General features: G+C 40.4%; 1 protein-coding gene across 1 annotated transcript in view; it reads right to left on the reverse strand.

Moving 5' to 3' along the window:
• The window catches only part of LOC124165935 (proteoglycan 4), a 169,345-nt gene that overhangs the window by 124,237 nt on the left and 18,166 nt on the right, over positions 1 to 26,942 (reverse strand). The window contains exon 3 of the mRNA XM_046543471.1: positions 15,428 to 15,664. Coding sequence (XP_046399427.1) covers positions 15,428 to 15,664 — 237 coding nt within the window. The remainder of the gene's footprint in view (positions 1 to 15,427; positions 15,665 to 26,942) is intronic.

The following is a 26,942-nucleotide window of genomic DNA, read 5'->3' on the forward strand; positions in this document are numbered from 1 at the left end:
GAGGGATAGAAAATCGGAAATATTCGGTTATATTTCATTTTCAAACTGTTACAGTCAATAATGAAATAAAATTGGCCAACTAGTCCATGACAGAATGGCGACGCACAGACTCCGAAAGCAAATCAGCGAGCAGTGCGTGGACTGGATCGTCGTCAGTGGTCTACATAGCGGATTCTCTCTCCCGGCTGCACGGTCACGCAATAGTGACTTCATCGGACGCCCCGATGCACACAACGAAAATCCAAGCGGCCGTGCATCCAGGCGCAAGCAGCAAGAGCGTTGAACTATATTCTACGTATACTGTGGCAGACATAGGAATTGTATCGGAAGCGCAGAGATACTGCCGCACAGGTTGTTGGGGAATGGTGGTGCGGCGGCTGACCTCTGGAAGGGCAGAAACACCTTCCCAGAATGCCGTTCGGCCAAATGGTGGGGGATGGGAATGTTGGGAGGTGTGGGGGGGGAGGCAGATTGAGGCGGCGTGCAACAGGTTCTTCCGTCGTCGGTCCAAATAGACTAGGCGGGACGCACCATCGTTTGATAGATGCTGGGGCATCGACTTCCAAGGAAACAAGAAACTATGAATGTGACCAATCGGAAGATAACCCCCCTATTCGTACACCATCGAATGACGGCCAAATAGTAGCCCACGTAAAAATTTAGCCACGGTGGCGGAGGTGTTAAGTCCGAGGACCACGGGTCCCATTCCATCCAGGGTAGGTTGCCCCAATCCAGGGCTTGGGTGATTGTGATCGTGAGTTTTTACTTGATGTCGAATCCAGATGCAATGCCTTTGCTGTGGGGTTTTCGGGGTAATGAAGAAAAATAATAATGTCATTTGATGGGTTAAAGCAGTCGATTTTTCGCCTCGATTTTCTCGAAAAGAAGGCAATGGATTAAAAATAAACAGCCTCTTCATTTTCAAAACAATAATCATCAGCGAAAGTAAAATAAATGGGGTGAACGTGCCCATTCCTAAAGAGACGGACAAATGAAGAAACAAATATTCATTCACATATGCCCTAATACTGGGAAAATTCCCAACGGATAATCGAATATTGAGAGAGAAATTTTATGGCTACGACATGATCGGACTGAACGGCGAAAAATAATCATCAATTTCATCATCATCAATCATAACATGCATTGGCGGATTTAGGGAGGATTACGGAGCCTCAATCATTTAAGCCTTGAGCTCAAGTCAAGAACGCAGATTTGCCGGTCATTGGACATTCGCTGATGAGCGTTCGAAAAAAAAGCATCGTCCAAGTGGGAAAGGAGCTCGAAAACTGTCGTTATTATATTTGTAACGTATTAATATTTTCATATTAACAACTTTCACATTAAAAAAAAGAGGATATTTCGCACAGTAATTGTTGTATGTTGCATTTAATGTCAAATGTGAGAAGACTGTTTGACAGCCAGTCCTTTATGCCCCTCCCTCCCCAGAAAAAAATCCTGGATCCGCCCTTGATAGCATATATTTGCCATTTAGAAAAAAACTGATATGATGCTCGTTATATCCCAATACTCGCGATATAAAAAAACTTAAGTTCGAAACCGCTCTCGTTTTTTTTATTATTAGCAAATGGATGCTGCGATCAAAGTAAAATCGCATTATTTACATGAAAATATCGCTAGGCTCGTAGTTTCATCGAAAGATCTGAAATTCGCCTTTTTATCAGTTATCGCTGAATGAGAACGACATATGTACAGGTAAAATTTTATAGTACGGAGTTTTTATGCTACAAATATATTCCAAGTCCAAGTAGTTCGCTCGAGATTTTCAAGCCACAGTTCCCAGTTTATATATAACTGTCTCCTTGATGTTTCAATCATAAATATATTTGTTTGCCGTAGTTTCTAAAAATTGTGCACATGAGTGAGGGCACGGAAGGAGGGAGGGTATACAGCAGCAGGTGTCGCCGCTAAGGACGCAATGGAGGTCAAGAACGAAGTCGCACATCATCACACGATCGCCACCGCACATTCCACAGACTCTTCAGTGAAGCGTGTCCCACTGAAATTTCAGAGACGAAAAATCCGTTTACATTTACGACGACAACTGAGAGGAAAATGCCGTGAAGTTCCAGACCACAGGAGGTCATATAATAACCACTGCTGGCCATCTGTCCTCCGCCCACAACTCTGCTATAGACAGCAGTTGGCCCACGAGAGCTTCGACAGTGGTCTTAAAGGACAAATAAAAGAGTGAATCAATGAATGGGGACGATGAAAGTGATGTGCTTCACGCGATAGGGGAACAAGAATGATTTTCCAAAGCAAAGTGGAAGTTCATCCGACTTATCCATGGCATATAACACACACAAACAAGTTTAGAACGATATTAAGGCAGTGCTACCGAGACTAAACCATTGAAACCATATACTTTTCAGTAGATTAGAGATAGGGAAAGAATGAGCACGTCAGTCCGTTGCGTCAACAACGGGGTCGATCACTCATATCCGAAAACGTAATTCCTTAAAATAATTTGGTAGATTGAAGGGAGAGATTAGTTATGACAAAAAGAAACCTTAAACCTTATTCTACCATTCTCTCGTACGTTCGAAATAAGAAAATGAAAGAGCCGAGTAAGCGAGAGTTAGTAATGTCGTGTACGGGTTCATTTACTCGTTCAAAGAAAACATTTCATTGAGAAAAGAATTCGGTCCCAAATGTGTAACCGAATAGAAATCACGCGAGACCGATGAGTAGCCGGTGATCCAATCAGCATGAGCACATGACGTCATCAACTCGGCCACGGATTTAAAAAACTAAAAAAATTCGAGTCTCTTCATTTTACAAAATTACAATCATAAACGACAGTAACATAAATGTGGTGACGTGCCCCATTCCTAAAGAGACCGACAAACAAAGAAACAAATATTCATTCACATCTGTCCTAATGCAGGGGAAATTCCGAACGGATAATCAAAATGACATCTCATTCATTCGTGACCACTTCCTTATTAATTTTTGCTTTTTTTCCTCCATCATGCTTACAGTGCATCTTTTGCAAACATTCTACTGAATTTCCTAGTTGTGTTTAGGAGGGGAAAGAAGGGTTGGTGTCTAGTCATGACGTAGCAAAATTTGTCACCAGGACATAATCGTATCTCATATAATTCTTTTTACATTTCATTGCTGCTCTTACTAGTTCCCAATTTATCTGTTTTGTATCCTTTTTATTCTTTAGGTTTAAGCACTCTTAGTCCTCAGATGGTATAAAAGGGTAGAGGCCTTCCAGCAACAGAAAAATGAGGAGGTGCTACAGAAGAATGAAGATGATCAATTGGATCGACCGAGTTAGTAATGAGGAAGTCCTAAGAAGAGTATGAGATACTCCATTAAAAACATTGATAAGATGACGGAACAACCCTAGAAGCCATATCTTGAGACATGACGGCATGATGAAGACAATCGCCGAGGGACAATTTGATGGTAAGAATGGAAAAGGAATGCCTCGAACAAAATTCTGGAACACATTCGAAATGTGGTGCTACCGAAGAATGATTAAGTAACGAGGAGGTGCTAAGAAGAGTGGGAGAAAAGAGAAGCCTCCTAAAAATCTTAAGCAGAAGACAGGATAACTTAGTTGGGCACATTAGGAGACATGATGGCCCTACGAAAACAATAGTAGAAGGACAGGTGGAAGGGAAGAAGGGCAAGGGACGGCCCCGAATGAGTTACATAGGACACGTTGTAAAGGATGTGAAATAGAAGAAATATGTCGCTATGAAAAGGCTAGCGGATAGGAGAGAGGAATGGAGAGCTGCGTCAAACCAACCTTAGGATTGTTGAATAATGATGATGATGATCGAACAAAATATATGGAACAGGTAAAGAAGAATATGAAAGAGAAGAAATACGTAGGAGTGAAAAGATTATCTTAGAGGAGAATGGAATGGATAGCTGCGTCAAACCAATCTTAGGATAGCTGACCAGTGATGATGATATGCTATTGTTTTCGAATCTGTCAGCAATGGTGCAATACATATTTTCTGCTTAATCGCGTGTTTCCTGATGAAATGTAGGAATACGTCAAGTGGTATCATCGTTGGCCTCTCAGCTAGGGGCAACAGTGAAATCCCTTGTTTATGCGTATGCAGTTCCTGCGAGGCTGAGGCAACATTATAGCGAGAGTGGAGAGGATGGCTGGAACTCAGATATCCGCTGCTGAACCGCAAGGCGACTGGAGGGGATGGGTGTAGAGTTTAATGCCTCCACCCCAAGAGGAGGGGGGGCGGGGTCTCCTTCCAGTGGAGAGGGGCGAGGAATGAGAGGATGGGCAGGATGTGCAGAGACGGCCGCCGGCTCATCCAAGAGGACATACTCGGCAACGGCCGCATTCACAACCTCTCTCACCCTAGCGGAAAAATTCTACAGCGAACACTGGGAACACACGGATCGCTGCCACGGACATTGCATTCTCAAGATTCTCCAGTCCGCCGCAAGAATTGTTGTCGCTCCGCGCTTAAATATCAGATTTCAAAATCGCCACTCGCGGCGCCACCAGTCATCGGTATCCAATTCTTACGAGAAAATACAGGGTAGTAGTACGTAACTGAGCTGACAGACCAAGGGGACTGAATAGTGGAGGCCCAATTCCATCCCATAGAAGGCTGATTTCTGTTGCCACTTCGGTCGCAATTTATTCGATTTTCCATAACGTCCGCGGCGCGGTGATGAGGGCAATGCGCTCCACTTTTTTCCCAATATTTTGCAGAGTTGTGTTCGCAATTGCGAGGAATAGCATTGAAAAGTAATGCCTTTGATAAATCACAATCATCATGCATATAAATTTCGGTTAACCACCCAAATTATCCCTTATTTCCCCGTGAAATTCGGATCACTTTGTCCGTCAGCGACACGAGTGGCGACTTTTGTAAACCCATTTAAATTCAAGGTGGGTGAAAGGATACATAGAGGCCGACTTGAGGATCCTCTTACGGAATATTCTTGATCGCTGCGCTGCTGACATTTTTGAAATTGCGATTAAGATGGGCCCTCAAATGGCAAACAATGAAATTACATAATAGAGGAGATACAGCCACATTCAAGAGTTATAGGACAAAGCTTGTGGCGCCACTTCTACTAGTTAAAGAAACTAAGTTTCCCATACTCTTTTTGCTATCCTTGGTTACGAAACGCAAATATTTCGTTTGTGCGTGAAGATAAATGTACTCAATAGGAGAAGTTACTTCATAATTGCAAGTATATCATATTGTTTTGATTTATGTTGGATTTAATGATTACCTCGAGTGCATTTACTGCGTATCTACTTGCCACGGTTTCCACTCTTGGTTTCTATTTTGCATGTTATAAGCCTTGCATTGCAAGCACCTGTGATGGCCTAGTGAGGAACGTGTGTTATCCGAGTAAAGTCTGCGAGATCGGGTCAACAGACATGTGACAATTTCACCGGGCAGTGGGGTAGCCAGGAATTTCAATGGGGAGGGGGTCCTAAGCCAGGGTGGAGAATTTTTGAAAAACAGGGTACGGAGAGGGTTTTCAACTAATTTTAACACATTGCTGTCAACGACTTTCGGGTGCAGCTGCGCCTTGCGCTCGCCCGATGATGCGATCTGTAATGACCGCCAAAGTTCGCGTGACATAGCGCAAGACGCGGCTCCTCCCGAAAGCCGTTGACAATAAATGCATCTCGCTGCGAAAGCCTACGTTCCAACCTAATATTAACACAATTCATTATCGAAAAAACTTCACTTGTCAAAGAAATCTTCTGTAAATCCATGATTTTTCAATATTTTGTTTTCTTTTATGAAGGAAATAAATTGTGTTTTTACATTTCGGGGTGGGGGGGTCCGAACCCCCTGGGCCTCCCCGCTCGCTACGCCACTGTCATCGGGTGACTATACCAGTTCGTCACATTATAAATGGATGTTTGCAGCTACTTTAATTTTTCAATTTCGTACATTTCATTTCACTGGCAGGCGTATTTTAATCGATTTTCAAAAATTTGCGAAGCGCGTCGATGAGAGAAGAGAGATTCCTTTATTCCCAAAATGTATACATAAATATACTATATGTTATTAGAAATGGCATTGAGAAGTTGTGACTTTGATAGGTAACATCAACACGAATACAAATATCGCCCAAAAGGTAACAGAAACAGCTTATTCCACCGCAAAATTCGGGTCGCTCTGCCTGTCAGCGAATCAAGTGGAGACTTACGTAAAACCATTAAATGCGGATGACAGCAGATTTACTGGCCTGCAGAATCCTCTATCGTAATATTCGTCGTGGTGATATAAATCTAGCTTCTATGGAATAAAATGAGGCCTTCCTTTATGTATTCCTGTGGCCTAGTATCAATGTAACGGATGAGATAGATAAAAAATGAATTAAAAGAATATCAAACCGTTTGTAAGAATATTTACGCCAAGTTTACCCCAACCTTTTCTTTTTACTAAAATATTTTACCCCAACAAAAGACAACTTAAGACAATTTTCTGGCTCTGCCATAGAGCAAATTATAAACCTCTCCCTAAATGTCATCAAAATGCAGAAGGTAAAATTTAAAAAAAATGAAATTTTGAAGGCTTTTGCTTATATTGAGATCATACTATTTAAACGACCCACTATTTTTATTGATGATCAATTTATGGCATAGCCCAAACTATACTTACATTAATAACCGATTCATGCTTCAACACAATCAGAAATTAAATATATCAACAAAATAAATCAACAGAAAATCGAGGGAAAGAAAAAACGACATTGTTGGTATATGGGATGATGTGTATGAGAATCTGCAGCCGCTGTTCTGGGCAATGCATTTCTCACATCATCTTTACATAAAAAAAAATTGAAAACAGGAAGTGTCGAGAAATAAGAGAAAACGACCTGGTAGATAGTGGTTAATCATCTTACCCTGCAATTTTCCGTCTGACGAGCCGCAGCGCCGGGAAGACTAGACGAGAATTGCGAAGATAAAAGGAATGCAACAATCAGAAGAGCAAGGGCGATTTTTAGCTTCTGTGCATGAAGCCAATATTGAAATAGAAAACACATCACGTGACTGCAAACCATTCTTCATTACGATCGTTTCGAGAACTTGCGACGGTAAATAACCCTTAGTGAGAAGCACTTTTGGCGATCTGTATGCCTAAAAGGATGCAATGCAAGAATCAATAGCAACAAATGCTAAGGAGTGAAATTAAAAGAAGGGAATAAAAATAACCATGCCACTAAATTAATCATAAAAATCACCAAATGTCCCATAAAATTCTTCACCAACATGAACGAGAAGATGAAAAATCACAGGATCGTAGGCAGATACAATGCTCGCTTTTGCAACCACACGGAGGAGGAGAAATCCACAGACATTTCTTCCGCGTTAAATAACAAAGCTTTTAATTTACCATTACTTTTAACGCAACATGGGGAACAGAGAACAATTAAAATTTTAAGAAAACATGAAAGCTGAAAAAACACACTAATATCACTTATGCACATCATATGTAATGACAAATATATTAAATAAAAATTAAAAGATGTATATTTTGTCGCATATATGGTGTTCGTGATGGAAAAATCCCGCTAAAAACAGACTTCTCGAGTGATCTATTTCATAAAGAAATGAAAAACTCTACTTTACAACAAAAATCGAAATTTGAAGCAAAATATCGAGGAATCGAAAAAAATGTTCTTTTTTGAGAAAAATACAAGTACAAAAACTTGTTCATATTTCATTCGAAAAAAGTCAAAATACACATTTGAGAAGCAGAAAAAAATATTTTGCATAAATACTTGAATTATTACTTGTAAACGTTTACAAATGCACGTAGATTAAAGTTATGGGGCACCGCTTGGAACATTGCGGCATCACTAAAATTTTTAAGAAAGACCAACTGATGGAGATGCATTATTGATGATCAAGGGCGTGCCTTACTAATTTTACCGGCATAAGAGAAAATTCTTTCACATGGAACAAATTAAGTTATCGAAGCCCGGGGGTGACGCAGCTGAAATCAAACGAAATGGTCGAAGATGGAATTTGAAAAATCGAGTTTGGATCGATACTCAGCATCATAACACGATCTCGATTCCCTCGATCTTTGACAATTAAAACTCGATTTTCAATTTTAATCGAAATCGATTGAATCGACTTCATCTCAAGATGGGTTGCATACACAAGTCCAACGATCTTCGCCCATATGCAATTTTCCGCTTACAGCTCGACATTCTACCCTGACATTTTTCCAAGGATCTATAAATTCCTTGACATTTCCCTATTTTCCCTGGCTCGCAACAAATCCGCATTCTGCACGCCGGAAATGCCTACATGGCAAGTGAGTAACCTCAGCGAACGAATACTGTGTGACAGACAGTGAGCTTCTATTTTTCGCGGATCCGCGAGCCCTTTTAAACAGTAATAGTGCCTCGCATCCATGCTCTCAGCAGAAGATCCGATTATTATTTCCGCCACACGAGTAAGGGGGGATGCATGGTCCCGGAGTGGAGAGGGTGACAACCTCGTCTGTTGCGATGCGAACGAGCGAGGAGACGAGGCGAGTAGCACAACCGGGAAAGGAAAAAGGGAGACGGAAGTGGCCGATTGGGGAAACGGAGACGCCCATGCCGCGAGCGACGATTGCTCTAATTACTGAGCTCGCGAACAGAACAAATGCATAACGGAGCCCGTGGTGTACTAGCGACAAATGACAAAGGAAATTTAATAAAATGAAAATCTCAGGAAAAGAGACATTGAGACGCCATATTTTTTTAACAAATCAACGCGTTTATTCATTAATTTAGTTATAAATAATGGTAAAGCATTTTAATCGACTTAAGAGTCAATTTAATTACTGATGTGCCATAAAATTTAACAATACATTTTTAGAGAGCTAATATATCCAAAGCATGGTATCAAACAAGTGATTTGTTAAGTAGTCACGCACATGGATGCAAAGCTGTATGCAAAAAGTTACATAATCAAACGTCAGGTCATTGTAACGCCGGTCAGGTACACTACCAATGTAACTACTATTATCCACTAATATCACGGGGGAATACGCTGCAATAAGGGCTACTCATCAAAATAGATAATTGATAAAAATATATCAAATTCTGAAGCCTTCAGTGCTATTTATCGCTAAGTAAAATGCTCTTTAGCTAATATTGAAGGAAAATAGATCACTCGGCCCGTATCATTGCGTTCCGGATTTTTTCAAATACCGATTAACATGCTTCCTGAGCAGTAATACGAATCAAGCTTTTTCGGGATGGACTCCTGTTCTCAATTCTTTACCTTATGAAGCGTGATGTACATAAATGCATAAATCAGTTATTATTCAGCGGACAAATATTCTACTTCGTAAAATGGCTGTACATCTGAATGGCGCAATGTTGCAAAGGCTGTCAAGGTGATCAACGGAATTTAAAGATCGTAATTATCGCACACACATATTTTAATGACATTTGCTCGAACGCCACGTACTCCTGATGAGCGAAATTAACTTATTTAAGAAAGAAAAAAAACATAAAATGCAACTTTTCTTAAGAGAATTTAATTACTGCGAATTTAATTCAAAATCTTAATTAAATGGCCTCATAATCGCGGACCATTTTATCGATGTGAAAATTGCAATTAGGGGCTATAAGGGAGTGATGATGACCTCCCTAGCCACAAATAGAGAATGTTAAACTGCCTAGCCGAACTGAGGATAGAATGTAGATACACGGAGTACACAAACGGATACGAATAATCCCGGTACTCCAAAAGCACGGAAGAGGTCAGTTCAGTCGCGAAACTTCACGGTCATTTCATTCACTGTATCACCGTGAGAGACGATGAGAGCATTGAACAGTTGTCCAGACACGGTCCGCGGGATCAACCCAATTATCGGTGGATTATTTTTTTCGCATAATAAGGCAATAGCAAAAAAACGGCATTTCCCACCTAACTTCCGCAAAGAACTCTCATAATGTCCCTCAGTCCAAAGTAGTTTTCCAAACGGCCCCCTCATACAAATTAAGGCAATGTACGTATTAAGCATTTATAAATTACAGACTAGTCCCAACTTTTCTTCATACATTTTCCAATAGTACATCAATTAGTTAAATTTCCGATTCTGATAGAGAACAAAAAATACAGAAAGCCGTATTTTCCCGTTCTTCGATCATTCGCCAACTTCTCGAGATACTCGCGGCGATAAATCAAGGGATTTAGCCCTTTCGCAGATAAGTTGATGACGTCACCCACTTTTGCCGAACGAGTCGCCGCTTCCGAGGAATTCCTCAGGCTCGCTGCATTCTCCTCAGCATATTTCTTTCTGGCTTCTACCATCTCCTTTTATTCTACTTCCCAAGTGCGGAAATTCCTCTAATACTTAGAGCTTTTCTCCTCCAATTCTTTTAATAGGAGGTTCATATTGTTCTTCTTTACTGTAAACCATCACTTTGTTTCGCGTTAGTTTAATCTCAGGCCATACTAATTACAGAATATCCAATGCATTTGCTGAATACCCTTTATAGATCTTCTTCCGTCTCCGCGATCAAAGCAATATCATCTGCATAACGGAGCATACTTATCTTCTGTCCACTAATTTCAATCCCCACCTCAGCAGGTTTGCGAACTTGGGTCAATGGATGCCTGGAGGTAAGCATTGAAATACTAAAGGAGAAAAGAAGCAAATCCTTGTTTCACACCTTTTCAAACTTTTGCTTATTGGATTCCATTAAATTCAGACACCCATTGGACTACATTTTGTAGAAATTCCTCGCGCACGCAAATAATTTATTCAACAAAGAAGCTACTTCTTGGCCTCGCGCAACGACTTCGACAGGCTCGTTGCCATTGCAATCTTTTGAGCGATCGTTTCCTTTGATCAGCGGTTCTCCACGAACTAGTGGATGAGATATAACTAAACAATGACGTCGCCACCTCATAAAAAGTGGAGGGCAACTTAAACGATATGTTTTAAACTTACAAGCGATTGGCGGACTGGAGTTAATTTTTTTCGCAACAACTTACCTTTCCCTATCATTCTGAACCAAATTCTTAAATGAACTGCAATTTCTGGTCCGAGTAAACGAACTATTGTGAGTGATTTTTGTCGGATAAAATGGCGTGACGGCAAGACGATAGGATATACGACTTGAACCGTTTTCCATGACTAGGCTCCTCAACATAGCGGTAAACGAAACATTACCGTAGTTAAATTTATGGCATCTATGGCAAATCAAGCAAATACTGTTTCCAGGGAAATGAAAGCTGCTTTAGGATCCGCTTAACTGCACTGAACGATGACTGCAAAAGTGAAATTACAGAACAAGGAGAAAACGATTCTGACTTCTAACCGAGGAAACGGGACATAAACGGTATCGCTGGGTCGCCATTTTAAGATATAAATAGAGAAAATATTTGTAGACTCAATATTAAAAACATACTCCCCAACACCTCATTTTGGATAACATGTAGCTCGCGTACAATGATTAAAATAAAATATTTTGTTAAATCAACTTAAGGATACATGGCTTTGTTTATGTTAATATTTGTTTAAGAAAAATCTTATCTATACTTAAAAAAATTATATTTTATTTAACCATTACGGAATGAGTAAGCTTGAAAATAAAGTCATACAAGTCGGTTGTGTAGTACAAATATTCATTTTAGCTCTCGCATAAATTTCATCGAAAGTATATTGATAAAATACTACTCTTCAGCATCTGCTTCGGTAAACTAAATAACTCCCGGCTCTGGTATGATCTCTTCCTTGATTGGAACAACCAGATGCATTTTTCCACAAAAATAACTTTTCATTCCACCCCGGTTACAATGTTACTACATTGTCGTCAAGGACTTCATCGTCACTATGGTGATTGTGTAGTATCATTGAAATCAGAGTAGAAATGAAATTCACTTGTAAGGGAAATTACACATCGTTATTCCAAAATAGGCAAAGTCCGCTCATTTAGCTTCGAGTCTTCGTATTTTATTTATGTTCTCTACCCTTTCTCTACCTATCTGCTATAAAAAATGGCCTGAGATCAGTCGAGAGTTATCTGAAAACATGGTTGTAATACTACAGGGTCGTATCCAGAAGCTGTAGGACTGTTTTTTTCCGCACGGGCAGAAAGATTGAGGGGGTCCTGCAAAACCGGATGTTGTGGGGGGGGAGCCTTGGGAACAGTCTTCGACGTGCGGCAGTCGCCTGTGTGGATTATTTGAGTGTGGAACATTGTTTTAGTGACCTCCTGTTTTGACGCCTCGCCGTTAGTTGCGATGGAGCAAAATTCAGAGCAGCGTCAAGTTTTGCTACAAACTTGGAAAATCGGCCAACCAAAACCAAGAAAATGCTTGCGAAAGCCTACAAGTAGGGTGCCACGAACCGTTCCTCGACACTTGAGTCGCACAAGTTGTTTCGGGAGGGCAGGGAGGTCGTCGAGGACGACCAACGCGCCGGGCATACCTCAATCTCGAAATCGAAAGTGAAATCGAGGTTGATTGCATTTTTTGACCGTCGTGGAATTGTCCATAAGGAGTTTGTACCTCCTGGACGGGCTGTAAATGCAAGACTTTACGTGGAAGTGATCACATGGCTGCGAAATCGGATCACACGCGTGCGACCAGACCAGGTAGAGAATTGGAAGCTCCACCACGACAGTGCACCGTGCCACGCCGCGTGGATTGTGAGGGATCTCCTGGCCAAATTCGGCGTTTCCACGCTGCCTCAACCCCCCTACATCCCTGATATGGCACCACAGGACTTCTTCCCCTATTTTGAAGAGTATTGAGTCCATGTATCAACATTTTCAATAAATATATTTTTTTTTATCAATCCTACTACTTTTGGATACCACCCTGTATTCCCTAATTAAATTCCTTGAATTTTCCCGTATTATTTCCTGACAAAAATCTTCATTTATCCTTACACTTCCTTTCTCTCCTCTCGATCGTAACACAAAACAATTTTTAAGAGCAAGAGTCAATAAAATAGGAACTCCTTTAAAAAAGTAATTAGATTATTTTTAAACCACACATCTTCACAAGGGGCACGTGGAAAAACTGTAACTTGTTAACCTAATTTTAGTCAAATAATCCAAAAATGGGGTAAAAATTAAATTGATGAATTAAGAACACAGAAAAAAACACAGTAGCTTGTGATTGGCCCATCAAGACATGAATTTTCCCTGGACGCCGGGGATGGGAGTCTCTGTCTGTTCCCTGGCCCATTTCAAAACCCCTGGAATTTATACGATTATTCTGCCTTCAATCTTCTCAAAGCTCAGAATACAAGCATAGAAGTAAGAAAAAAATTCATCAGATGCTACATATGGAATATGTTTCTCTATGGAAGCGAGGCTTGGACGTTGACAGCAGCAGAGAAGTCAAGAGTGGAAGCATTCGAAATGTGGTTCTACCGAAGAATGATGAAAATAAAACGGATTGACCGTGTAAGTAACGAGGAAGTGCTAAGAAGAGTGGGAGAAAAGAGAAGCCTCCTAAAAACCTTAAGCACAAGACGGGACAACTTAGTTGGCCACATTTTGAGGAACAATGGCCTGATGCAGACAATCGTTGAAGGATAGGTGGAAGGGAAAAAGGGCAAGGGACGGACCCAAATGAGTTACATACCACAGGTTATAAAGGATATAAATGAGAATAAATACGTCGTTATGAAAAGGTTAGCGGATAGGAGAGATAAATGGACAGCTGCGTCAAACCAATCTTAGTATTGTTGACTAATGATGATGACCCTGCCTTCCCTGACCCGCAATAACCCTGGTATATTCACATGCCCACAATCATTGAAAACTGCGCTCAGCATACTACACACGGCAGCTTTAGAGGCAGACTGCAGCCCACAGCTTCTGTCGAGACAGGAAACCACAAGAGAGCAGTCGAGATAGCAAGGAGGAAACGTGTGTCCATCTGCGACCCTTATCAAAACCATTTCCATTCCTGGGCTGTAGATAGCAATAACACGTAATTCCCCATGTTGAAAATAACTCTTGCTTCACTACTGACGCTCCAACCATTTTCAGTATGCTATTTCGACTGTTGCTATCTGGTATAAAATGATCCGACGGATGAACTAGATACAAAAATCGTAAAACATGCGTGTTATATATATCCTCAACTTCAATAAAATATGATCATACTTCCCCTTACTTAACCGGACTAGCATAACAGAAGGTCAAATCGAAAAGAAAAGACCTGCATGGTTCGTTTCTGCATGGTCTTTTTAACAACCTTGAACCTGCATTTCTGTCGCGTTTGTTCCCTATTAGTAACATTTTTTTCCTTATTAGCAACAAAATTTTTTCAACCAGAATGGGTAAAAGTTACCTTGTTTACCCAGCAACATAAGACTTATACCTAACAACAACCTTTGTGCATTGCTGAGATAAGGTTATGGAACAGTATTCCCCGTGGAATCAGGTATTCTATTTCATCGTTTATGTAAAAAAGTACTTTCTTTACCTATCTACCTTATAATTATCTTTTATTTCACAAGGAGTGAATTGTTACTTTCTTTTGTAAAATGTGTATCCGCCTCTCTCATACTTTTTCTTCTTACTTCACAATAACTAAACGTAAGTATATAACACGGCACTTGTACTTCATTGTCACTTGAGAAAGGCGCAACTGTCGAAGCCGATCGGTTTTTTTTTTCAAATAAAATCTTGTGAAGGTGACCAAGTTTCATGCAAAATATTTTCAGAAAATAACGGGAATTTCGTTTAAAAACAAAAAGAAATGATTCGTTTGCATTAATGTTGTCGCCTTCAAAATGCTCACCATTAAATATTATGCACCAGCGCTAGCGCTTCTTACAATCCTTGAAACACTTCTTCAACTCGATCTTTAGGATAGCCTTTACCTCTGTCAGCGATTTCTTTTAATGTCATCAGTTCGGAAAACGACGGCCCTATACTTTAATTTTGGAAATACGAAAAAGTCACACGAAGCCACGTCTGGCAAATATGTAGGCTGTGGCATTGACACATTATTGTTTTTCGCCAAAAATTCAAGAACTTGCAATGAAGTTTGAGCCGTAAATCGCCAAGCTCATTAAAAACACGCCAAACCTTAGAGGCTGCCACACTCAAAGTAAAGAAAGAATAGAGCTGAAAACTTTATCATAATTCAGGTGCATATACGAGGGGTGTCCATAGAGTAAGAGTACTGAATTTATCACAAGTTATGTGCATAGGTTACTCCTAAAGTGTAGCCGATTGTTGAAAAAAATTCCCACGGCGCGAGACACCTGGGTAGGTACCTATTCTTACTTTCTGGACATGCCTCGCATACCAACATTAAAAAAGTGACAACCGAACTCTACAAAGCCGCGAAATTTAAATCTTCTCGTTATTTTCTGAACACACCTCGTAGACACTTGGCAACCCCGTATTTCCTCTATGAGGAGACGGAGGAGAGCAAATGTATACGCAACAATACCTTTCTAGTTCCTGGATTTGGCGAGGGCAGGGCGCTGTTCTTGCGGAGGTTGGATCGTCCGTTGATGAGGACGTTGTCTCCTTCGAAGCGCACGTTGCAGGGTGGAGGAGGATCCGATGAGACCCAACCGTACGCGTCAGCAACGTCCTCATCATCATCCTCGTCGTCCTCGCCTTCGTCGTCCGCCGATTCGCCGCGCGTCGCGTCCCTCAGCCAGATGGACCCGGGCTCGTTCCTCTGCACAAATCAAATAAGAGAAAACAGTTAGTAAAAGCAGAAAGAAAGTATGAGGGTTCTGGGCGAACCCTTCGAGGGTACAACACACCGGGGCCGGGAACCAAGCCAGTGGCTTATACGCCCGATCACCCTGGGAGGGGCTGGAGAGGAAGGAAAAAGGAAAAGAAGCGCCGCACAGTGGGCGGAAATCGGAAAAAGCCGGACAAAATTACAAAATGGCTTTTTTTGAGTTATAAACTTAAAACTTCGCAGGTATACTAAACAATGATTGAAATTTATGGATATATACTTCATTTGACATAGATCCTACCCGTTACTGAGATACAGAGGCTCAAACGTGAGCAAATTTCCATAAAAACGCCCGTCTTCAATTTTCTCTGAAAATCTTCTAAAGTAAGTGGATGGTGAAGTTATGGGTGGATTCTTGCGGAATAAAAAACCACATAATCTGTTGGCATGGTGTTTTTTTCTTTAAGTTTCCGTAATCTTTAAGAATACCGTCCAGAAAATCTTACCGTGCAGTAACAAAATGGCGGATACTGTTTTTCTACAAAGTTTTACATTTAGGTAGAGTTTCAAATGGGTTTTCGGCAAAGTCACGCGGAGTAACTTATATGAGAGCATGCTTTGAAGATTTCTTAAGGTTTTTATGCAGTTTTCTTTGAAATAAGTTTGCGTCGCCGGAAATTACATTGATTTTTCGATCGCGCGGCAGGGCCGTCTCCGCGTCGGGAGTTGAATTAGCCGCGACGCGGTAAGGTTATTGAAGCTGTATGGGTTTTAACGCTCAGCATTCACCGTTTTTATGTTTTTCTTCAAGACACCGATTCTCAAATGGTCTATAGTGAAGACAGTGGAGGTTTTTCATGCGATGTAAGTGCACGTTTCATCGAAGTTCATTTCGTTTTCTTTGGATACGATCGAAGACCATACTTCTATTAAAAGCGTTCAAACCTCGAAAAAGTGAGTTGTTTTCCTGGGACTCATATTTTAGACCTACCAGAAAGATACCAGCTGAGACCCTTATACCTTCTTCACTCTCCGATCCCTGACCCTCAGGATTCTACTTCGAAAACGGTCGTTTTATGACACCGCGGAGTGGAACCTTTGACCGTCTTAACGGGGGTATTTCCACGGGAACTTCTAGCTTTTTTAAAATGCGTATCATACCCTCAGTTCTACTTTGACTTATAGATTACCATGTCTGTATAGATTACCATACCAGAGGGGAGACACTGCAGCAGCTCACCTAATTGCAGAAATAACAACTACGACCCCTACTCGGGCTAAGGGAGTTCTTTCAAAGTGGAGGACGAGTGAAAAGGCCCACCCTGAGATGACAGTGGAAGAGGCACTGTCATTGATGATTGCCTCTGATTTGACCAAGAGTCAATATCGGTCTTTCCGTAGGACAGCTCTGAGCCATGGACACGAATTGTATCCCAGCTATGACAGAATAGCGCTAGCAAAAAAAGGCAGCTTATAACGAAGGAATGAAAATAACCGAGACCATGTGCGAAGTAAACCTTCAAGCACCACTGAACCACACCATATCGGGAACAATAGCCTGCTTAGCCACCACTTCCACCTCTCAAGGATTAAAATGTGTGGTGATCTATACACATCAATCTCTAAGTACGGTTTTGATGGAAGTTCGGGCCACTCTCAATATAAGCAAATGTGGCAACAAGTGGATGCTTCAGACAAATTCCTAGTCATGAGTTCCCTTGTACCTTTTAGTTTGATTAACGGCGCTACAGGTAACGACTGAAGTTTTATTTCCACTTTCTCTTGGTTAATTACATTTATCTCTAAACTTTTGTTAAAGAATTTAACTTGCATCGGAGGCACCTATAGGCTCTACAATTTTAGGTAACACTATCTGGGAAAATCCACGGCCGATGTCGACACGATTTTGTCATCCCATCCGCTTTAGGTGAAAAAAGAGACGAAAGAGGTTACAAAATCAGAAAGACATTACCTATATTGAAAGGCAGGTGGATGGCCTTAATGATTTCAACTCAGGAATTTACACGATCAAGTTCTGTTTACTACTGACAATGTTCAACGGAAAAGTTATGCTTATATTGCTTACCTTATTTTCCTAATTCTTTCTTAATCTTAAAACCCATATAATTTATTATCTTACAGGAAAGTTTAGTCATTTCGAAATTAAGAAAAACGATAGTTTTTAGTTTGCAACACACTGACGGACAGCTGAATCATGAGGTTCTAAATCTGCGGAGCAAGAGCGTCGGGTATGAATAGCTTAGGAGATGTAAAATATCGTACACCTGGTATCGATAAATATTCTGTTGGTTTGTGTACGCTGCACTGCCACATACGATTTTATTAATGCATATTGTATATGTCGTATCGATTGGAATTTAAACAGTGTCATTTGATAATTTAATCTTTAATTTATTTTAGTTAGGAAAGGAATGCTAAGAAATTTTTCAGCTAAAATTAATAATATAAATTAAAATAACTATTTTGAAAAAGATGTTCGGGGATTTATTCAAAAACGTACTTACAGGCAAGTGGAAGTTTGAAATTTCAACGCTCCACAAACAAATTCAAATCACTTTCACAAATTCTGCGCACTCAAGAGACGTTAACTTTCCTTCACCACAGTCAAAGTAGAACTGAGGGTATGATACACGGTTTAAAAAAGCTAGAAGTTCCCGATTAATTGTCTCCCTAAACTACCCTGTCTTCATCGTATCTTCTTCAACAACTTTCTAGTGCTTACTGTAGGAGCCGAAAATGAGATTGTCACGCGATCCATAATTTTCGTCCATAAAATTTAGATTATTTAGTAGATTAGTTAGGGAGCAATTTTAAAATCAGGACATAAAGAACACAAAAGCACATGAATATTACCAGTGATTTCCACATTTACCGGATAAAATGTTTAGCAAACCAGAGGTAAACATTGATTATTATCGTAAGCAGAAAGAGAATTTTTCGTACATGAGTAAACTTATTATTAAAATTAATTATTTTTAAACTTTTATACTTGGGAAAAATAAACAAAAACAGCAAAATGAAAAACTAAATTTTCTGAGAGAAAATCACATCACCACCCTTTTTCAGATATAAATGATAGAATGCTGGCGCTGGGGAAAAGATTATATTTCAGTTATATGTAGCTGTTATTGACATAAAAGGATCAGCATCCTCAGGCATTAAGAAATTTTATGTTTTTTGGGGTAATCGACAAGTGTCGATTCAAGGAAAAGAGGTGAAATTATACATGCGACACATAAGGAAAATATGACTTCGCAATTTGCCGATAGAGGTACGTTCTCCACGCCAAAGATATACCGTTTATGACCAATACTGAAGGTCGTTTTACACGGGGCATGGTATGGCGCTGGTTAGAGCTGCAATCATTTCTAAAATGGCACGGAATTGCGCGAATGCATGAACGAAATTAGAACAGGGGCTATTTTGACGTCTCGCATCTACGCATTCTCGCATGCGTTCTTGCAATTCACCGCTTTACACGACGCAATTCCGTGTACCATGTAAAACGGCCTTGACACTAGGCACGGATATAAATAGGAAACGTAACACATTCTTTCGGTGAATGAGGGAATACAAAATGCGAAAACATAAGGTCATTTCAAAGCACCAAGTTGCCCGAAAATACATTGCTTCTTAAGACGTTTTGTGTATTCTACATGATTCGCGTACTGATATAAAGGAACAAATAGAATCCGGACAGATAGACCCGGGGACGTATCCACTGCAAAAGACAAACAGCGTACGAGTATAGAAACAAGCAATACCAGATACTTTTTAAATTAGATGGGAGTAAATTACCACAGTAAAGACAGAACGGACAAAACTATGACAAAAACGAACCGGGAATGAGGTAATACAGAAATTGCTATTGGACATAATGACAAGTTTTAAATTAGTTGATTGGGCGAAGAACACAATAGCCGTATTTACACTATACAAATAAGCGTTTCTCATTATCTTATAATATAAACACTAAATAATCATCTATATTAAGTACTGTCGAGTTGATTTTGCTGAGAGAATAATCCTCTGAAAAGTATCAAAACACTAAGCGGATTAAAGTGTAATTTTTGCTATAAAGAGGGCTAAATTTCAATGAGGGTACTTTAATTTTTCATATCAATTTAACAGAGGGTTATACACAAGTATAGCACGGAAAATTCCTTCACCACACAGTCACTAAAACCCTCACACTCCGTATATCCACTGCGACTGATATCTCGTGGGGACAGAATTCAGAAAATAATTGTTGGATTGTATCTTTGAATTTCAATTAAAGTTCCAATCAATCCCGGAGAAAGAGATTTTCTAGGTGTCCTTATCACATGACGAACGATCTGGTTTCCAACCATCCGCGACCTTTCACAATGATTAAAGTAAAACGTTTTTTTTTCAAACTCAACGTCATCCAACGCCCGAAATTTGGGATAAGATCTTTCTCAGAAAGTTGGGTGTCATATGGTTTGATTTTTGAGATCAATAACCATGACACACAGTGCTTTTAAATTCATTTCACTTGCCTTTCAATGCCTACTTCACATGAAACACAGGTGGCCAATGACTTTGTATCCTGTACGTACCGCAACACACATTACGCGTCCAAATATTTGACCGCAGTATTCTCCATAAAGCACGTTACATTACGGACCAGCCAGATCCAAAATATGAAAAACACCTAGGAACCGACAATCAGGTGCAATCAATGACCAGTTTCAAACCGTCACTCAGAGCATGCGTCTACAAGAATATTTTGGGCTTCTTCGCGGAAGCTTCACATTGGGTGGATACCTGAGCCACAGATATCATGACAAGGAACGTGAAAATGATAGGTTTACTAATCATTTTTCGAATCGCATGGATGTAATATCATCGTTATCTTCCCACTTCTCTTTTTTTAAGCATTAAACTTAATTGCTTCCCTGAGCCAGCTACTGGAGCTATAAATCAAATGCAATGAATTCGCTTGCCATTTGAATGCCTCTCCTCTTCGTTTTCCTCTCATACACATACGTCTTCAAAGTATAGGTTAATTAAGTAAGAAGGAATTGGGCACCATTGGATCACATCTCCTTTCCGCTTCTTTCTTAGTGCCACTGACTACTATTTCCTTACTTCGGGCGTTATCAGAGGTAAAAATCTATCGAAAGAAAACGAATAATGTACAGGCGGAATGAGATTGGAAGAGGTGACGATTCTGCTAATCGGGTAGCATATTAGAAATAATTAACAACTCTTCCCCTGAGGCCTACAGAGGGATGGTGTTAGTGAGAATTTTTTAAATAGAGAGCTAACATATGGAGGTAAGACATGGACACCAAGGAAGAAGGAAATGACCAATCATGTAGTTGCAGAAATCTGGTTTTAGGGGAGGGTATCATAAACTATGTCGACCGACAGAAAATCTGTTGAGCAAGTATTAAATGGAGTCCCCGCAGATAAAAGAACAATTGAAGACACTTCAGCACGATAACTCCATACTCCATACAGAGCATTTTCTAAGGAATAATTCTTGAAAAGAGAGATAACGACCAAAAATTCCATTCGTAAAACTATAGGATATAGAAATGGGAAGCTCCACTGAGGTGCATTCCATTTCAATTCCCTACTCTGTATGTTATCAGAGGTAAAAATCAATCTAGAGAGAAAGAATAATATATAGGCTTTATGAGATAGGAAGAATCGACAGTTCTGCTACTTCCTTACTCTGGGTGTTATCAGAGATAAAAATCAACCTAAAGATAAAGAATAATGTATAGGCGAAATGTGATTGGAAGAAGTGACAGTTCTGCCACAAGGGTAGCATATTAGAAATTAAATACAGTTCTCCCGGGGTAAAAAGAACTGAGTTTGCAAAGAAAGCCTTTCGACATATAAAAAGTCTCCTAGTAAATAATAGCATTGAGAATCTTCTATAGAGTGAGCTGATATATGTAGGAGAGACATAGGCACTTAGGATGAAGGAAGAGGGCCAACCGTATAGTTAGGGAAATTTGGTTTTAGAGGGGAGTAACATAAACTAGGTGAACCGACAGAAAAACCAATGAGTAAGTATTAAATTAAGTTCATGCACGAAAACGAACTACTGGAAAAAAATAAAATAAGAAAAGTAAAGCTCATCGGACAATAGGGTGGTTTCCTATTATTTTTTTATTGCCTAAATCGAAAGATTATTACTCCTGGAGTACGTATTTCACGCTTTTAGATTTTTAAATGACGATATCTATTTTTCGCGAATAAATGCAAAGTGAAAATTTTCAAGCGCGCGAAAACGCGACGGCTAAGTGTGAATGCCAGGAAAAGTCCGTGTGACGTCGTTCTGGTTCCCGCTGCCGCAAGTGAAGTGACCTTGGGGCGAGGCTTTGAGCGCTGATACGACGCAGGATGCTAGCAGTTAGAAGATTACGCTGCTAGCTAGTAGCGCTTGGCTTGAATAAGGATTATTAATACCTTATCAAACGAAGAAAACTTTCCGACCTTAGCCAGTTTTAATAAGTGATTATTAAGACATGTTTCCCTGAGCTCTGTGCCTCATGCACGCATTGTTAATCTCAGAAGATGTAAAATTCCTATCTACTAGTATAGAAACTAGGTCCCTGTGACGTCACGTGGAGTGGCATCGCATGGGCGCCAATCTGGCCTTTTTCAAATGAGGATAAAAATTGACCATTGCCATTCGTCTAAATCGGTATTTCTAAAACCAAATAATTTGTATATTATGAATACACTAATGGTGGGTAACTAATCGCAATCAATGCCTTTCGTTTTCTTTGATGAAGGAAACTACGCTATTAGTCAGACCCGACAACTTCATGCAAAGCATTTTCGAGGGAATAATTCTTGACAACAGACATAATGACCAAAAACTTTATGCGTAAAATTATTAGCGATAGAAATGGGATGCACCTCTTAGAATGACATGAAGAGTGAGGCTGAAGATAGGTTGCTGGAAGCCATGGCTGGAGTAACAAGAGCAACCTTTAGAAGACGATATTGAAATAAATTCTAGCAATTTCCCACGCTTATAAAATTTATTACGACCTATGTTCCAATTTTACTACATAAGTTACTAAATTAAAAATCTAAGTATTTATTTCAACATGGAAAAATTGCATTCCGCAACGCTTGAATCTTCGGATGTTATTAAGAAGAAGAAATGGACAGAATCTTAGCTATCACATTCATCATTTTTCGACACCCTGAGCCCATTTCTCTTGCTCCACGTTTTCAAATATCCCCGAACACCCTGATTAAATACATGTCAATACTTCCTGGTGGCCGAAAAACGAGTTCTCTTAATTTCCATTTTCCCCGCGTCAATCGCGAAAACTCTCTTCTGCTTTATTATTCATCGGCTGGGAATTTATTCCACTGGTTGCCCTCTCACGATTGTTTTTCGCCCTAGTCATCATACCTGCATTTTCAATGAATTGCGACGCAGCAATCCATTTCATTAACTTCTCGGTAACTCACTTTCTGGAAGAACTCAACTTGCGTTTTTGCTGGCGAACTAGTGGAATTTGCTAAGGAACACCAGAGCTCGCTGAGCAAAAACCGCACATTTTGACTCTCGGTAAATACATAAAAATTGAATAACACGTTACACGATTGACACATTCTGCACTTTTATTTGCTTCAATTCTGTAAAATTTTAGATTTATTGATTTATTCACATCTACTTGTCACCATTCCCCAAACAAAGTTCTTCATTCCGTCCGTTCATTCCAAGATGAATACTCCAACACGCTGGGTTAGCAATGCGCCTCCTCCTCAAACATTTTATAACATATGGAACCATAATCAATACAAGACTTTGGTAATTAAATGGTTACTAAAACCATTTCTGAATCTAATTGCGAGAAAATGACGAAAAAAATGTATATTCAAATACACAGCAGGAAGGGGTACACGTTTCATAAGTTCACTCGTATTTTGGCTTTCATTTGCTAAATATTTTTTCCCTCTACTGTACAATGACAACACTACTTGAAAACGAGGTCATTTAATTTCCAGATTTCATTAATATTACATCATTTTTGCTACTGGAATTAAAGTCATAGATTCATTATCGGATAACCCTTTGCTTGAGACATTCCATTTGCGGTATGACTTCGTAAGTATTTATTTCGGGTTTTTACCGCTTCAATTCCGCTACGAGATTTTGAGCAGAATCAATTCGGAAGGGCGATTGTGTATCGGAGACCTGTGCGCGGATCCTTTCATTCCAACGGCTGCACGCGTGACTGCGTTCATTTGTTCTCGGCCACAGAGAGTTCGCGGGCGTGCCTTTTCCCGGCCTTGGGCGCCTTGTGGTGCCGCGCTCACGGTATGATCGGAGGGTGCCAGCCGACACATATTAGCACCGCCGGAAGCCCATGCTATTGCGCCCTCACTCGGGCGATTTCAAAAACAGCTACCCACGCTTGAGTTGCTAAGTAGGTTCTGCCGAGGAACCCAGCAAAATACATCGCCGTGAAAATGTAAACGGACTCGTTCACCAATTTTCCTAATATTTCCACATTTATATTATTATCAGTTAAGTATTCTGCCGATTAATGTAGGCACCAAGATTACAAAAGAGTCAAGTCGAGCTCTAAACGTATTGTCATCCTTAGCGCAATTAAATGGGTTTACAAAAGTCGCTACTGGCATCGCTGACGGACAAATAGGGTAGTTTCCTTCATCAAAGAAAACGAAAGGCATTGATTGCGACTCGTTACCCACCATTAGTGTATTCATAATACACAAACTATTTGGTTTTTGAAATACCGGTTTAGACGAATGGCAAGGGTCAAATTTCATCCTCATTTGAAAAAGGCCAGATTGGCGCCCATGCGATTCCACTCCGCGTGACGTCACAGGGACCTAGTTTCTACACGAGAGGATAGGAGTTATACATCGTCTGAGGTTACCAATGCATGCATGAGGCACAGAGCTCAGGGAAACATGTCTTAATAATCACCTATTAAAACTGGCTAAGTTCGGAAAGTTTTCTTCGTTTGATAAGGTATTAATAAACCTTTTTTAAGCCAAGCGCTACCATTCAGCAAGGTACTCAGCTATCCGCTAGCATCCTGCGACGTATCAGCGCTAAGCCTCGCCTCAAGGTCACCTCACCGGGCGGGAGGGGGAACCAGAAAAACGACGTACGGAGATATTTCCCGGCATTCATACTTAAGCGTCGCGTTTTCGCGCGCTTGAAAATTTTCACTTTTCATTTAATCGCGAAAAATAGATGTTGTCATTTAAAAATCTAAAAGCGTGAAATGCGTACTCCAGGAGTAATAATCTTTCGATTAAAGCAATAAAAAAATAATAGGAAACCACCCTATTGATCCGAGTTTCTCGGGGAACTAAGATATAATTGGGGTGTCAACTGAAATTTACATTCATGATCACTTGATTTATCTAATTCATAAAATTTCAATGCTATTCCTCTCTTTTGTAAAGACCACACTGCAAAATATTGGAAAAAAAGTGGATCGCATTTCACCCATCACCGCGCCGCGGACATTCATGGAAACCGATCAAAATGCGACCGAAGTGACAACAGAAATCAGCCATGTATGGGCTGGAATTGGGCCTCCTCTATGCAGTCCCCTTGAAGGTAGGTTTCAATGAAGTATTTAAGACGCATTTTGGCAGCTTCCCCCACTTCATCTACTTCCCTCTTCATTCACAATAAGGCCTAATCACTCTCATTCTATCTAAAAATCCTATTCTCTTCCTTCCTCTCCCTGGTTTACCCAACATTCTACCCTCTAAAACTGTTTTCAATATCCCCTCCCCACTCGCTCCATCCATCGCACTGTACTCGCTCCATCCATCATCCGTAACTTCTTTCTCCTCCGCATCTCATCTGGAAGCTGCCTCTCCTCACCCAACATGTCCAGCACTTCGTCGTTCCGTTTCCTCTCCGTCTATTTCATCTTCTCCATTCTTCTCCAGACCAAAATCTCGAACGCCTTCGTCGATATATCGAAAACTGCTATGGACGCACAGGAAGTGTTACACAGATGTAAAACGAATTGGCTGCGATTGCTTGAGTAATTGAGAATGGATATCTTTAAGAGCGACACGGAGAGCATCATATTAGAACCTAACTACATTTCCAGGACCGACAGAAACGATAAATTAAGAGAGATATTTTGCTAAACGGGTAGGTACGGGAAATCTTTTTTCCCTAGCACGATAAAGGACTGTAATGAATGAGGCGTTATTTCGTTGCGGAATCTATCCTAAGTAGAGTATCTCCTTCGCTGAGCACTTAGGTTAAAATAAAAGCAGGCCCAAAGACTGCCGACTGTGTTCGTCCGTCTGCTTATATCTGTCGCGCAGTTTGTGACTCGTGAGTGCTACCACTGCACTTAAATGGGACTCAGAAACATGAACTTGGTAATTCAGGGAGCTGACAAGTGCGATTGCTCGCTTGGTCGACGGAATAAAAATACTTCTCCGAAGAGTCCCTCCGTCGACCGCATACCGTTCTCGCTTCTTGTTAACATAAAAATCTCACCGTTATATCTTCTGTGATTTCCCATGACCAGCAAGGCCGCAGTCCCTCCTAAGTCGGCAGTTACCGCGAAAAATAAAAAAATCATTCCCATTAAGCCATTCGTTCACAACGATACAGCGCGTAATAACTATAGGTTGATTCATACTAGTATATTGGCATCGCAGAACTGGAGTAGTTACTTTTATGATTTACTCAGGCTGAGACAATATAGCTGGCACTTCGAATTCAAGTTCTTGCTTCGACCACGACCGCTTTTTCGCCGCCCAGCGCGTTTTATCATTTCGACTTCACTGGCTGCCGGTGACAGGGCATTTGAAATCGCCTTATAAAAAGGTATGTAACTTATTTGTGGGGGAAATTGTTTGCTTTTGTTTGTTCCAAATCATGGGGACAACCTTGATCAAGGTTGGACATGTATTTGTGTTTGTTTGGAAGATAGAGGGTGGAAGAAGCTTACTAGTATTTGTATTTGCTTCCTCTTGACATAACATGAGACGAAGGTTGTCCCGAGTAGAACATGCGTCGATGGCTGTGACTACATGAGTGGGACTCCATTCAAAAGATGTGTGAGTGGAACTCGTGAATATATTTCTTTAGGGGATTCTCCATTCGACTACCTTATGTGAAATCTATTCTTTCTCGTGGTTCCCGACCGTGTCCGTTGGCTTTTGTTGACAACAGTTTCGCTGGCATTGCAGTCGGCGTATTCAGGTTGAAGGTGATGGAATCTCCCTC

The sequence above is a fragment of the Ischnura elegans genome, chromosome 9 (genome assembly GCF_921293095.1).
Source record: "Ischnura elegans chromosome 9, ioIscEleg1.1, whole genome shotgun sequence".
NCBI classification, from domain to species: domain Eukaryota; kingdom Metazoa; phylum Arthropoda; class Insecta; order Odonata; family Coenagrionidae; genus Ischnura; species Ischnura elegans.